Source organism: Oncorhynchus masou, chromosome 11, assembly GCF_036934945.1.
Source record: "Oncorhynchus masou masou isolate Uvic2021 chromosome 11, UVic_Omas_1.1, whole genome shotgun sequence".
NCBI lineage: Eukaryota > Metazoa > Chordata > Actinopteri > Salmoniformes > Salmonidae > Oncorhynchus > Oncorhynchus masou.
In genome coordinates this window covers 41,220,788-41,235,859 of record NC_088222.1, presented here as the reverse complement: position 1 = coordinate 41,235,859, position 15,072 = coordinate 41,220,788, and the positions used below count along the sequence as shown (strand labels likewise).

The 15,072-nt window shown below is 45.1% G+C and overlaps 1 protein-coding gene across 1 annotated transcript in view; it reads left to right on the top strand.

The window, feature by feature from the left end:
- Window positions 1-11,292: 11,292 nt before the first annotated feature.
- The window catches only part of LOC135548714 (neural cell adhesion molecule 1-like), a 304,417-nt gene continuing 300,637 nt past the window's right edge, over window positions 11,293-15,072 (top strand). The window contains 1 exon segment of the mRNA XM_064978572.1: window positions 11,293-11,550. Coding sequence (XP_064834644.1) covers window positions 11,502-11,550 — 49 coding nt within the window. The 5' untranslated portion in view covers window positions 11,293-11,501.

Below are 15,072 nucleotides of genomic sequence, written 5' to 3'. Positions count from 1 at the left end.
TGATGGTTTGAGGACTGTCTGACTGTCTGTAGCCTGTCATGCCGGTGGAAAATGAAGTATACAGTGCTTTGAATCAAAGGAATTCAAATCTCCTCTCAGTGCAGCACAAGTTTAAGGATCTCATTTTGCCGGTTGTCATCCGATTACCTTGACAACTTATTGAGGGCTGCAGACATAAACAGGATCATTTCAACTGCAGCCGTGAGCTATCCATAAAGGGGGGCCATGAAATTATTGTCGAGAGCCTCCGATACACATTATTGCCATGACAACAAATGGATTCTCCTTCGTTAATATCGATTTATTTGTGTAGCCCATGCCCTTGTCCAATGTGATGTTAAATGCCCACAATGAAATGGTCGCTTATGCAATCAAGCAATGTACCTACCGAGGTCATAGCTTTATATGCTTAAATGGAAAGAGACAATGTGTCTGGATGAGCTGTATGGGATATTACACTGGTTCAGATTCTAAGAGACCAAACTTTCTGTTTCTAAGGCCCTGGGTGTAACAACCTACTCAGACATAAGTGACCAAGCCTAGTTGAACTCCTTTGCGAGAGAGTGGCTCAAGATGGTCATTTTCTTTTTTTATATGAGAAATTAAAAGGAATGAGAAAGTATGATAGGAAAACTAACTACAATCTCTAACATTGAAATTGTTAAATGAATCAGAGGAGGAGCAGACCTGGGTTCAAAATACTATTTAGGGTATTTAAATGACTTTCAACGACATTTGGAAGGAAGTATTTCTACATGTTTTATTTGGAAAGACAAATAGTTGAATATTGGAATGTATACTCCCTTATGTAGTTATTTGTACAGTGAAGGTAAACCTTTTAATTTGACTCAATACTCCAACATTTTGGATTCGAGATAAAAAAAAAATGTATATAAGTACCTTTTATTTTAGGGTATGTTCATATATATCTGTTTACCGTTTAGAAAAGAAAGCACTTTCTGTATCCAGTTCCCCCATTTGAAGGTGTCATAAGTATTTGGATATAATTAAACTTATATCAAATCAAAGTTTATTTGTCACGTGCGCCGAATACAACCTTACAGTGAAACGCTTACTTACAGGCTCTAACCAACAGTGCAAAAAAAGGTATTAGGTGAACAATAGGTAAGTAAAGAAATGAAAACAACAGCAAAAAGACAGTGAAAAATAACAGTAGCGAGGCTATATACAGTAGCGAGGCTACATACAGGCACTGTCACGACTTCCTCCGAAGTCGATCCCTCTCCTTGTTCGGGCGACGTTCGGCAGTCAACGTCACCGGTCTTCTAGCCATTGCCGATCCACCTTTCGTTTTCCATTTGTTTTGTCTTGACTTCCCACACACCTGGTTTCAATCCCATCAATTACATGTTGTGTATTTAACCCTCTGTTCCCCACATGTCCTTGTCCGGTATTGTTGATTGTAAGAGTTTGTGCACGTTATGTCTGGCGTGCGAAGGGTTTCATCCCATTGTATTTATTTATTGTTTTTGTTCACTGTGATTTTATTATTAAACTGCACCGTTGTAACACAGTCTTTGCTCTCCTGCGCCTGACTTCTCTGCCGCTAGTACGCACGCATTACAGAACACCGACCAAACTTATGGAGTCAGCAGGAGCAGGTACCCCGGGTATAGGGGTGGAGGAGCATGTCCGGGAGCACGCAGCAATGCTCCACCATCTTGGCACCGCCATGGACCACGTTGTCCAGACAATGGACCGCTGGGAGAGACAGGGAGTTCTCCCAGTGACTCCACCAGCACAGCCGGGATCTCCACTACGCGCCCCTTCTTCTCCTGGTCCCAGTGGGATTCATCTCTCCCTTCCGCAGGAATATGATGGGACGGCTGTGAACTGCCAAGGGTTCCTATTACAACTGGACCTATTCGTGGCAACCGTCCACCTGGCTCCTTACGGCCGTGAGAGGGTGTCCGCCCTCATCTCGTGCCTCACTGGGAAAGCCTTGTGGGCCAACACTGTGTGGAGAGAGGGAAAGTGCTGTACAGAAACCCAGCCTAAAACCCCAAACAGCAAGCAATGCAGGTGTAGAAGCACAGTGGCTAGGAAAAACTCCCTACAAAGGCCAAAACCTAGGAAGAAACCTAGAGAGGAACCAGGCTGTGATGGGTGGCCAGTCCTCTTCTGGCTGTGCCGGGTGGAGATTATAACAGAACATGGCCAAGATGTTCAAATGTTCATAAATGACCAGCATGGTCAAATAATAATAATCACAGGCAGAACAGTTGAAACTGGAGCAGCAGCACGGCCAGGTGGACTGGGGGCAGCAAGGGGTCATCATGCCAGGTAGTCCTGAGGCATGGTCCTAGGGCTCAGGTCCTCCGAGAGAGAGAAAGAAAGCGAGAAAGAGAGAATTAGAGAGAGCATACTTAAATTCACACAGGACACCGGATAAGACAGGAGAAGTACTCCAGATATAACAAACTGACTCTAGCCCCCGACACATAAACTACTGCAGCATAAATACTGGAGGCTGAGACAGGAGGGGTCAGGAGACACTGTGGCCCCATCCAACGATACCCCTGGGCAGGGCTAAACAGGAAGTATATAACCCCACCCACTTTGCCAAAGCACAGTCCCCACACGACTACTATTTTCAACCACCAACTTACCATCCTGAGACAAGGCCGAGTATAGCCCACAAAGATCTCCGCCACGGCACAACCCAAGGGGGGGTGCCAACCAAGACAGGAATATCACATCAGTGACTCAACCCACTCAACTGACGCACCCCTCCTAGGGACGTCATGAAAGAGCACCAGTAAGCCAGTGACTCAACCCCTGTAATAGGGTTAGAGGCAGAGAATCCCAGTGGAAAGAGGGGAACCGGCCAGACAGAGACAGCAAGGGTGGTTAGTTGTTCCAGAGCCTTTCCGTTCTCCTTCACACTCCTGGGCCAGACTACACTCAATCATATGACCCACTGAAGAGATGAGTCTTCAGTAAAGAGTTTGCGTCTCTCACATGGGTAGGCAGACCATTCCATAAAAATGTTTGCTTAGAAATTCTAGGGACAATTAGGAGGCCTGCGTCTTGTGACCGTAGCGTACGTGTAGGTATGTGCGGCAGGACCAAATCAGAGAGATAGGTAGGAGCAAGTCCATGTAATGCTTCGTAGGTTAGCAGTAAAACCTTGAAATCAGCCCTTGCCTTGACAGGAAGCCAGTGTAGGGAGGCCTAGCACTGGAGTAATATGATCAAATTATTTGGTTCTAGTCAGGATTCTAGCAGCCGTATTTAGCACTAATTTAGCACTAACTGAAGTTTATTTCCCCCTGAATATGCCGATTTGGCTCTCGCCTTCTCTAAAAAGAAGGCGACTCAGTTACCACCCCATCGACGGGGCGATTGTGCGATAAATCTCCTGGTAGCCGCTGCACTTCCCAGGAGTCCCCTCTCACAGGTGGAGACAGAGGCTATGGAAACATATGTCTCCGAATCCCTGCGTCAGGGGTACATTCGGTCCTCCACTTCACACGGCTCCTCAAGTATATTTTTTTGTGAAGAAGGAGGAGGTAGGTCTGCTCCCGTGTATTGACTATCGGGGTCTGAACCAGATCACTGTGCGGTGTAGTTAGCCGCTACCGCTCATAGCCACAGCGATTGTGTCAATGCACGGGGCGCGCCTATGGGACTCCCGATCATGGCTGGTTGTGATTCAGGATCAAACCATGTGTCTAGCACTGTGATGCCGTGCCTTAGACTGCTGCACCACTTGGGAGCCCCTAAGTATAACAAAATCATAAAACAGCTAATTAAAAACATTGACAGGTCAAGGGAATCAGCCTAAAAAATCTTCATCAATGATTTAAAACGCCAATCGGGACAAGTTCCTCCATTTAAACTATTTTGTAAGGCGTTCCTGCGAACTTTGAGAGTACCCACCACATTTCTGAAGAATAAAAATGACCAGATAAAATGGTAGTAACAAAAGCCTAAATGGCTTTGTAAATAAAAGTATACCAGTGATTGACTGAGCCTACGAGTGACTAGAGGAAGCCAGCCAACATTGGAATATAAAGTGCAGTGGTGCATAAGGGTTTTGCAGTAAAATAAATCTCAATGCTCCATGGTAAAGGGTGTCAATTGATCTCAAACACTGAGCAGAAGTATTCACATATAAAATATCACCATAGTCTAGTATAGGCAGGAAGGTGGTGTGGCGGTCCTTCTAGTGGACAAATTTTGTCATCAAACTTGGTCATCAAGTCTGGCATTCCGGATTTGTGGTGCTTTCAAGACAACTGGGAACTCAGAGAAAAAAAACAAGTTTGGTTCATGACGTCAGTGATCTTCAGGTAGGAGTTCTAGAAAGAGGCCCGAGTTCCCGACTTGGAATTCCAAGTTGGATGACCGTTCAAAACGGTGTTTTCCCAAAAAGAAGGCGACTCAGTTACCACCCCATCGACGGGGCGATTGTGCGATAAATCTCCTGGTAGCCGCTGCACTTCCCAGGAGTCCCCTCTCACAGGTGGAGACAGAGGCTATGGAAACATATGTCTCCGAATCCCTGCGTCAGGGGTATATTCGGTCCTCCACTTCACACGGCTCCTCAAGTATATTTTTTTGTGAAGAAAGAGGAGGTAGGTCTGCGCCCGTGTATTGACTATCGGGGTCTGAACCAGATCACTGTGCGGTGTAGTTAGCCGCTACCGCTCATAGTCACAGCGATTGTGTCAATGCACGGGGCGTGCCTATGGGACTCCCGATCATGGCTGGTTGTGATTCAGCCCGGGATCAAACCATGTGTCTAGCACTGTGATGCCGTGCCTTAGACTGCTGCACCACTTGGGAGCCCCTAAGTATAACAAAATCATAAAACAGCTAATTAAAAACATTGACAGGTCAAGGGAATCAGCCTAAAAAAATCTTCATCAATGATTTAAAACGCCAATCGGGACAAGTTCCTCCATTTAAACTATTTTGTAAGGCGTTCCTGCGAACTTTGAGAGTACCCACCACATTTCTGAAGAATAAAAATGACCAGATAAAATGGTAGTAACAAAAGCCTAAATGGCTTTGTAAATAAAAGTATACCAGTGATTGACTGAGCCTACGAGTGACTAGAGGAAGCCAGCCAACATTGGAATATAAAGTGCAGTGGTGCATAAGGGTTTTGCAGTAAAATAAATCTCAATGCTCCATGGTAAAGGGTGTCAATTGATCTCAAACACTGAGCAGAAGTATTCACATATAAAATATCACCATAGTCTAGTATAGGCAGGAAGGTGGTGTGGCGGTCCTTCTAGTGGACAAATTTTGTCATCAAACTTGGTCATCAAGTCTGGCATTCCGGATTTGTGGTGCTTTCAAGACAACTGGGAACTCAGAGAAAAAAAACAAGTTTGGTTCATGACGTCAGTGATCTTCAACTAGGAGTTCTAGAAAGAGGCCCGAGTTCCCGACTTGGAATTCCAAGTTGGATGACCGTTCAAAACGGTGTTTTCCCAGTCTGAGCTCGATTTGTGTTCCCAGTTGTCTTGAACTCACTGAACACTGAGATTTCCCAGTTCCGAGTTTCCAGTTGTTTTGAACGCAGCAGAAGTCTGGATTGACAGCATGGCCAATATATTCAACCTTTTTGGCCCTTGGCATGTGTATGTATATCCTTTTAAGCTTGCAAAAAGGACTCTTATTCCCAGACTTGGACCACACACCTGCTCCACTGAATTGCAGGCTAGTGATTGCTGTCACGCCCTAATCTGTTTCACCTGTCCTTGTTATTGTCTCCACCCCCCTCCAGGTGTCGCTTATTATCCCCAGTGTGTTTATTCCTGTGTGTCCTGTCTCCCTGTGCCAGTTCGTCTTGTTTTGCCAAGTCAACCAACGTTTTTCCTAGCTCCTTTCTTTCCCAGTCTCTGTTTTTTCCTAGCCCTCCTGGTTCTGTTCCTTTGCCTGTCCTGAAGCCGAGCTGACCACTCTGCCTGTTCTGACCTTCATTCTGCCTATCCCTTTGTACTGTTTGGACTCTGACCTGATCACTGAGCCACTGTCTGTCCTGACTTTGAGGCTGCCTATCGCCTGGTACTGTTTGGACTATGACCTAAATTAGGAACTCTTGCCTGTTCCCGACCTGCCTTTTTGCCTACCCCTTTTGTTATAATAAATATCAGAGCTCAACCATCTGCCTCCTGTGTCTGCACTTGAGTCTCGCCTTGTGCACTTATAGTACGAACTGGCCATGACAGACCCAGCAGACTTGGACCAGCTCCGTCACGCTGTCTCCCTGCAGGGAGCCACCTGAATCCGGAGGCTCTGTTTGACACCTTCCTCCACAGACTGTCGGAGGGGATAAAGGACGAGTCCCCTAATTACAATCACCCACCCACCTTTTTTGTGAGTCTGCTGTGGGGAGACCAGTCTAAGTCTCTCCGGGTGCTCATTGACTCTGGAGCTGATGACAGTTTTATGGATGCTACCATGGTTTGTGAATTAGGTATTCCCACTTGACTTCTGTCTCCATGGATGCTAGGGCACGGGACGGCCGCTCGATTGGAAGATTCACCCATAGCACAGTGCCGTTCATATACAGGTATCAAGAAACCACAGTAGAACATACAGTTCCTTCTCATCGATTTTTTTTTTTTTACCCAATGTTCCTGTGGTTTTGGGATTTTCTTGGCTCCGGAAATCCTGTTATTGACTGGACCACGAGCTCCATCCTGGGTTGGAGACCATTTTGTCATTCTCATTGACTTAAAGCGGCACAGCTGTCCTTGAGACATCCCCCTGAAGACGTAAGCAAAGCCTCGGATGTCTCTGCCGAACCCTTTGAGTATCATGGCCTCCTGTGGATCTTCAGTAAGGCACATGCTACTTCCCTTCCCCCGCACAGTCCTTATGATTGTGCCATTGATCTCCTCCCAGGCACCACACCACATCGTGGTCGGTTATATTCTCTATCAGGCCCGGACACCAAGGCCATGGAGGAGTACATTGAGGATTCTCTGGCTACTGGAGGCATCTGTTCGTCTGCATCTCCTGCCGGCGCAGGATTTTTTTTGTGGAGAAGGACAAGACCCTGTGTCCGTGCATTGACTACCGGGGTCTAAATGATATAACGATCAAGAATCGTTACCCCCTACCTCTCCTCTCCTCGGCTTTTGAACCTCTCCAGGGGGCCACCATTATTTTCCAAACTGGACCTTCGGAATGACTACCACCTGGTTCGGATACACAAAGGAGATGAGTGGAAGACAGCATTTAACACAGACATTGGACATTTTGAATACCAGGTCATGCAGTTTGGACTCACCAACGCCCTCATGTCTTCCAGGCTCTGGTAAACGTTGTTCTCTGGGACATGCTAAACCATTTTGTGTTTCTCTACCTTGAAGACTTCCTGTTTTTTTTCTGGTCGGCCCAAGACCACGTTCTTCATGTCAGACAAGTCCTTCAGCGCCTCCTGGAGAAACAATTGTTTGTGAAAGCCAAGAAGTGTGAGTTCCACCGCTCTACAATCTCCTTTCTGGGATATATCATCGCTGTTGGAAAAGTCCAAATGGATCCTGAAAAAATGAAAGCAGTGGTAGATTAGCCTCAACCTACGTTCAGCGCGCAGTTACTATATTTCCTGGGTTCGCTAACTTCTACCCCCATTTCATTCAGGGCTACAGGCACTCACCGCTCCCAAATTACCATTCACATGATCTCCAGCCATCGACAGAGCCTTCGTGGACCTGAAGCATCGGTTCACCACAGCACCCATCCTCGTCCATCCGGATCCGTCCTGGCATTTTTTAGTAAAAGTTGATGCTTCTGATGTTGGAGTGGGGGCCATGCTGTCCCAGCGATCTGTCCAGGACCAAAAGTTCAATCTCTGTGCTTTCCTGTCCCATCGTCTCAATCCTGCAGAGAGGAACTATGACGTAGGCGACTGAGAACTCCTGGCGGTCAAGATGGCACTGGGAGAGTGGAGGCACTGGCTGGAAGGAGCAGAACAGCAATTCTTGGTTTGGACCGACCATAAAAAATGTGGAATATCTCCGTAAAGCCATGTGCCTCAACTCCAGGCAGGCCCGGTGGGCTTTATTGTTTACAAGATTCAACTTCACCATTTCCTACTGCCCAGGGTCCAAAAATGTGAAGGCTGACGCCATCTCCCACATATACAGTTCTTCTGCCACACCCTCAGTCTCCGAAATCATTCTCCCTACCTCATGCCTTGGGGTATTGAAACCTTGGTCCACAAGGCACAACGTTCCCAGCCTGAACCTTAATGGGGCCTGGCTAACCGGTTGTTTGTCCCTAACTCAGTCCGGTCCTGGGTCCTGGAATGGGCTCATTCCTCCAGACTGACCTGCCATCCAGGTTCCCGTCGTACCCTAGCCTTCCTCTGACAACGTTTCTGGTGGGACACAATGGTTCCTGTTGTCTCTGCCTTCATCGTCGTGTGCACAGTGTGTCCTCAGAACAAGACTCCACGGCAAGCTCCTTCTGTCCCCCTTCAGCCACTACCTGTCTCTTATCGCCCCTGGTCCCATATCTCTCTGGACTCCCTCAATCTGATGGCAATACTGTTATTCTGATGGGAGTGGATCGGTTCTCCAAGGCCACCCATTTCATCCCTCTCTGCAAACTACCCTCTGCCAAGGAGACGGCCCAGCTTCTGGTGCAAGTATGTCTTCCGGATCCATGGACACCCGGTGGACATGGTCTCCGATCAGGGTCCTCAGTTCTCGTCTCAGTTCTGGAAGGCATTCTGCACCCTTACTGGGTCATCAGCCAGCCTGTCCTCCGGATTCCATCCCCAATCCAAAGGCAAGTCAGAGCGAGCTAACCAGGACCTGGAAACCACCCTAAGATTCCTAAACCTCAACCAACACCACGACCTGGAGCCAACAACTGGTCCGGGTAGGATATGCCCGAAACTGTTCAGCCACAGGACTCTCCCCTTTTTGAGTTCTCTATCAGCCTCCTCTCTTCCCAGAACAAGAGCAGGAGGTCAACGTACCCTCGGCCCAGATGTTTGTCCGCCGCTGTCGACGTACCTGGAGAAGAGCTCGGGCTGCACTTCTCCAGACCAACTTCAGGTATCCTCGACAAGCACACCGCCACCGGACTCCAGCTCCCCGCTACCGCATGGGGCTCAGGGTATGGCTTTCCACACGGGACCTGTCCCTTTGGGTGGAGTCCCGCTAACTGTCCCCTATTTCATTGGTCCCTTTCCCATCTCTAGAGTCCTTAGTTCCACTGCTGTCCGTCTTGTGTTACCCCGTATCCTCAGTATTCACCCTACTTTCCATGTGTCTAGGATTAAGCCCGTGTCTCACAGCCATTTGTCTTCTGTCTCCAGGTCCTCCCCTCCTCCCTGTGTCATCAATGGCCATCCGGCGTACACGGTGAAACACCTCCTCTGTGTTCAACCACGGGCAGGGGTTTCCAGTACCTGTTTGACTGGGAGTGTTACGGCCTGGAGGAGAGGTGCTGGGTTCCCGCTAGAGACATGCTGGATCCAGCACTCATCACCGACTTCCACCGCCGACACCCTGGTCAACCAGGTATTCGCCCAGGTAGGACTCCAGGTGGCACCTCTAGAGGGGGGGATACTGTCACGCCCTGATCTGTTTCACATGTTCTTGTGCTTGTCTCCACCCCCTCCAGATGTCGCTTATTATTCCTGTATTTATCCCTTTGTTTCCTGTCTTTCTGTGCCAGTTCGTCTTGTTTTGCCAAGTCCCTTTCTTTCCCAGTCTCTGTTTTTCCTAGCCCTCCTGGTTCTGACCTTTGCCTGTCCTGACGCCGAACTTGCCTGCCTGACCACTCTGCCTGCTCTGACCTTGAGCCTGCCTATCCCTTTGTACGGTTTGGTCTCGACCTGATCACTAAACCCCTGCCTGCCCTGACCTCAAGGCTGCCTATCGCCTGATACTGCTTGGACTGTGACCTGGTTTATGAACTCTCACCTGTCCCCGACCTGCCTTTGTCCTATCCCTTTTGTTATAATACATATGGGAGCTTAACCATCTGCCTCCTGTGTCTGCATTTGGGTTTCGCCTGGTGCCCTTATAATTTATTTGCAAAGCTTGCAGTTAGACACTGATTCCTTCCAAACCACTCATTGTTGAATTTGTGATTTCCAACTTGTTGTGTAATGTTTATATCCACAAATTAACTTTTAACACGGCACACCTGTTAATTGAAATGCATTTTAGGTGACTATATGAAGCTGGTTGAGAGATGCCAAGAGTGTGCAAAGCTGTCATCAAGGCAAAGGGTGGCTACTTTCAAGAATCTAAAATGTTTTTTTTGGTTATTACATGATTCCATGTTTTGATGTCTTCACTATTATTTTACAATGTAGAAAATATTAAAAATAAAGAAAAACCGTAATGAGTAGGCGTGTCCAAACTTTTGACGGTAGTGTAAATATTTTTGTTTTGTTTTATTTTTTTTTTATTATTAGCTAAACAGATAGGGATCAACTGAGTGACAGGTTGCCACTGACTGTGCTCTACATGTTAATGCGTAATTACTGTAGGCCTATACCCCTTTTTCAATCTGTTAGTAATGATAGCAATAAGTTCCATTGATCAAACTCACATCACTGGTGTGAATATGAGAATGTCTGCTCATGACAGATAGCTGTAAAAATGGCGTAAAATGCTGTTAAATGTAGCCAGTGTAAAATGCTGAGTAGCCTATTTATCAAATGGCCATAGAAATGCAATTCTCGGTTTTCTATGGACACCATCATGTTGTTGCACCTGCTATAATGATTTATTTGCTCTAGTCACCTTTGAAACATTAAATTAAATGTGTTTTGTAGACTCAGCATAAAGAGAGACGCACCACTTGAGGGATGATGAGTCTGTTGTGTCCATTACTGCTTATACGGGAATACGAAACTAAAAATATAGTTAAGAGGGGACGTTGATGACACAGTGAAGAGGACGCCCTATTTCTCGGGAAGCATCTTATTAATCAGCGCGCCAACAAGCTGCTTTAGGAATGCATGCATTATGAGAACGGATAATTAGTCATTTGGCGAGTCACAGGCCCATAAATAATAGGTCGACTTTGCGCAATTACGCACAATTTCACATTGGACTTCTCATCTGGTGCAGATATTTTGAATGGTTGAAAAAAACTGGGCAAAATAATGTTGGTTAAATATCTTCTCAAAATGCACTTCTATGTTGTACGGATCAACAGAGGTTTCGTGAGATTCCTAATCGGAATTACTCCCAGTGGAGAGCGACAAACTGAGCGCACTAGTTTGTGCCTGCATCCATTGCCCCCCTTGAGTGTGTGAGCACGAACATTTTGCCCAGGCGGATTAATTCGTGTTGTGTGTGTGCTACGGCTGCAAGTCACTCATTCTGCGAGCTGCTCTCGTGCGTATTCGGGTAGCTGCAAGGACCAACTCGAATATTGCTATCAGAATACAGTAGTTGGAAAACATACATTTCTTCAGAACACTGAAATCGTTGTCAAGTCTGTCCATCTATTCTTCAAGGAGAATATCTTTGTGAGATATTGCAATGCTTCAAACAAGGTATCTCATCTGGGCATTGCTCTTTGGCTATGCAGGTAAGCTTGTTTTTTTTAAATGTTTTTTTTTCTAGAAATTATTGGATATCCTCAACTCATACATGTTACAATGCAAATGATTTAAATTCTGAAAGTACTTTGTTTTGTTCACAGTATAGCAGTGTCCGTATGTGTCCCATCCGTGCTAACTGCGTCTCAAATGTGTCTCTACGAATGGACAGTTAGATCTATCATATTAGAGCTTTCGCTTCGGAATATAAACAGGCAATGGAAACCTGAGTTTCTCATCGATAAGAGACGAACGGGAAAGTATGGCTCTTCTCTCAGTAATGGCTGTGAAGCGAAATAACCGATATTTGAACCTTATTTCATAATCATATAGACTAAATCTCAAGTAGGCTCTATCTGTAGTTTACTGTTTAGGCGACTAATTATCTGCGTAATAAGATATCACTTGTCCGTTAATTGAGTCGTTGCATTGCCTCATGGCTTGAATATACATGGTTTGAGCAGTTGGACAAACTGTTTTTCCTAACCTTGAGCTTTGTTGTTGCGGAGGAGTGGGTATAGCGCCAAGGAGGAGATGGATGCGTTCGGTCTTGGGAGGAGAGTCAGTGAAACAAGTATTGCCTTGCTGGTTCTTTGTGTCAGCAAAATCACCCAACAGTTAATGTGTTTGAATTATTGTCCATCACATTTAATTCATGGAACCAATAGGCTTACCCTTTTTTTTTACAGTAGGCTAATACAAAGAGTTTGATAGCTTTTTATGCTTTATATATATATATATATAAATATATATTTGGAGGTGGACCATATTGTGCTCTCAGCGTTGATTTGTTTCGGTCCTCAAACCTAGCACCTGCAAATATTTTTTATGAACGCGGTAACTACGACACTTCTTGGTAGCGTAATAGTAGTCTAGATTAAACGCGAAAGCCTAATGTTTTATTTTGTTTTCAATTAAACTTGTTTCAGCATTTCTTTATCAATTCACGCGTAAACGTGAAAGCTCTAGGCTGAATTTCAATCGCAAAGTTGAAGCCTTCCAATAGGCTACATTGTATTTGATGCGTAGAGCCTACTCAGTGCAGACTGTGCGTGCTTGTAACGTGAGCCACATAGGGGCATAGTTAGCTATATCAATACAATTCACATGAATACATACATACCTAGCCCTTCTAGACAGGCTTATATATGCGACAAAGATTTTTTTTTCATCCACGAACTGAATAGGCCTATAGATTTTGGGAGAGATAACAGAAAACAGACTTCCATAGACAGAAAAGTAATTGGTAATATGCTACTATTATCTATACAAGTATCTAAAGAAATTGGTCAGTAGTCATTATGAATCCCATGGTAAACAATGTTATCCAACCAGAGAGCGCGGACTCAGGCGGGGACCCGTTATATTGGATCAGTCTGTATATCCCCCCCCCCCCCCCCCCCCACACACACACACACACATACACGCACACGCAGATACACACCACAAACAGACAAATGTTTTTTTTCTTCTTCTAGAATGCATGTGTTTTTGCATAAGGATGTCTATATGTAAAACAAATGTATTGCTAAGCAAACACAAAACACTCCTTTGTCTTTGGTTGAACTAGGGGCGTGGCATTGATCTGCAGGGAGGTTTAGAAGGGAAGCTCCACTGGCAATGTGGGGAAGAAAGTTGTCATGAGGACTAAGCAACAGTAGGGGGAATATTAAGAGCACCTCAAAATCAGTAGCCTACTTCATTCAGTGTTCACTATAAATACCCAGAGACTGCTTCAGTTCTTTTTTGAGGAGGGAAAGTGTAATGGACTAGACAGAGATAATTGAACAATTGTGAATAACTAAGTCCTAACCCATTGCAATGGAGTTAAAATAAGAAATTGATCACATTATTTGATTGGCCTGGGAGGTATTAAGTGAGTAATGACAGTACTGTGATGTTAGAAAGCAAAATAAAATAAAAATGTGCAGAAACAATGTAATTAAATATATTCATATCCAGTTTGCTGACAATTACATTTCGATGTCAAGGGCTAATAAACTTAGAAGGAACCCTGGCCACTGTCCAAGAAAATGCCCAATCACCGCTAGATTCTTTGCTGGATGAAATTCAATACAATTGTTTGAGAAATAAACTAATTGAATATGAAAAGTGGCTTATAGTACTGCCTTGACAAAAAGGCAGCGAGACAAAGACTTTGGCTGGTTGGGGGAGTATGAATAGTAACTGGTTCTGTGGAATGGAGGTACATCATCACGTCTGTTACCATCGGTGTATAGCCAGAGAGAAACATGGGGGTTCCAACCAGACAGACTGGGAGCTGTTGCTGGTTACATTCCATTCTCTGACTTAGTCAAGTACAGATGTTGGATCTTCATTTGATCACTATTTTGTTGCTGAGAATTTTCCTGTCACTTCAAGAAATGCTAACGTCTAGAGTATTTGAGTTTTAAAAAGGCTTCTAAAGTTTGTAATTTCCACATTGACATTTCAGACTTGATTTGCCCTAATGAAAAATTGATCAACCCCCAACAAAAATGTCCATTAATTATAATCCACATAATAATTCTTATTTCCTCCAAACTGGCTCCAAATAAGATCCTAACATAGGTAAGAAGCACATTGAGGACCACCTCCATTCTTTCTTCCCTCCTCTTTTTGTATACATCACTTTTGTCCACCAGAGCTGTTTTAAGGAGCTTGTATTGTTGACTCCTTTCACAGTTTGAATATATATTACATTTGGGCGATGAGATTTGTGGCAAGGGGTAATGGTGCGGTTGTCATGTGTTGACATGTAAATGTTAGCATGCAGCTGCTCCTGCAGCGCTCCTTACCATTAAGTGCATGTGTGACTGCCAGCCAAAAGATGGCCCCAGCCGGCCACACATTCCCATCACATTGGAGACATTCTCTGGGAAGCCCCTGGTGCTTTTTGCCAGGTTCAGGTCCCCATCAACATCAAAGAAGTAAATCCAGGAGAGAACACGCTTCAGGGAGTTCTTTAAAGTCAAGCAAATAAATCAAAGGGAATGCAAAGACTTTCCAAAAAGCGTGTTGTTTATGTGTGTCCGGCGTAGAGTTCACCTCAAGAAGAGGGCAAAGTTTAAGATTAGTCAACAGTTGGGGAAAAAATAAACAATTCCACAATGGTTAACATCTGGGACTTCAACTTCTGTGGCAAGTTCAAAGCCACTATGAAAATAGGATTGCCTATTTTTGAGAGGCGGAAGCAGTAAAAAGCAGCCTAACAAGGGAAAATTATAAGTCTTTCGGTCTGTTGCTTGGAATGGGATATGAATAAAACATCCAGCTGGATACTTCAAACCCCATCCCATTCTCGTTGGGTGAGAGGCATAGCGTTTAAAGGGATATACACGGTTTCAGACTTCTCTGTTGCCTTAATTCTGCAATAATGTAGCATTGTAAATATTATGGCCCTTGTTCCGGATTGCTATTGTTAGCACCTCCACTTTATGGTATAACCTAACTGTGTGTATCCACATGGAGGATGACTTTATCCCACCCAGATTGGAGGTAAATTATACTTC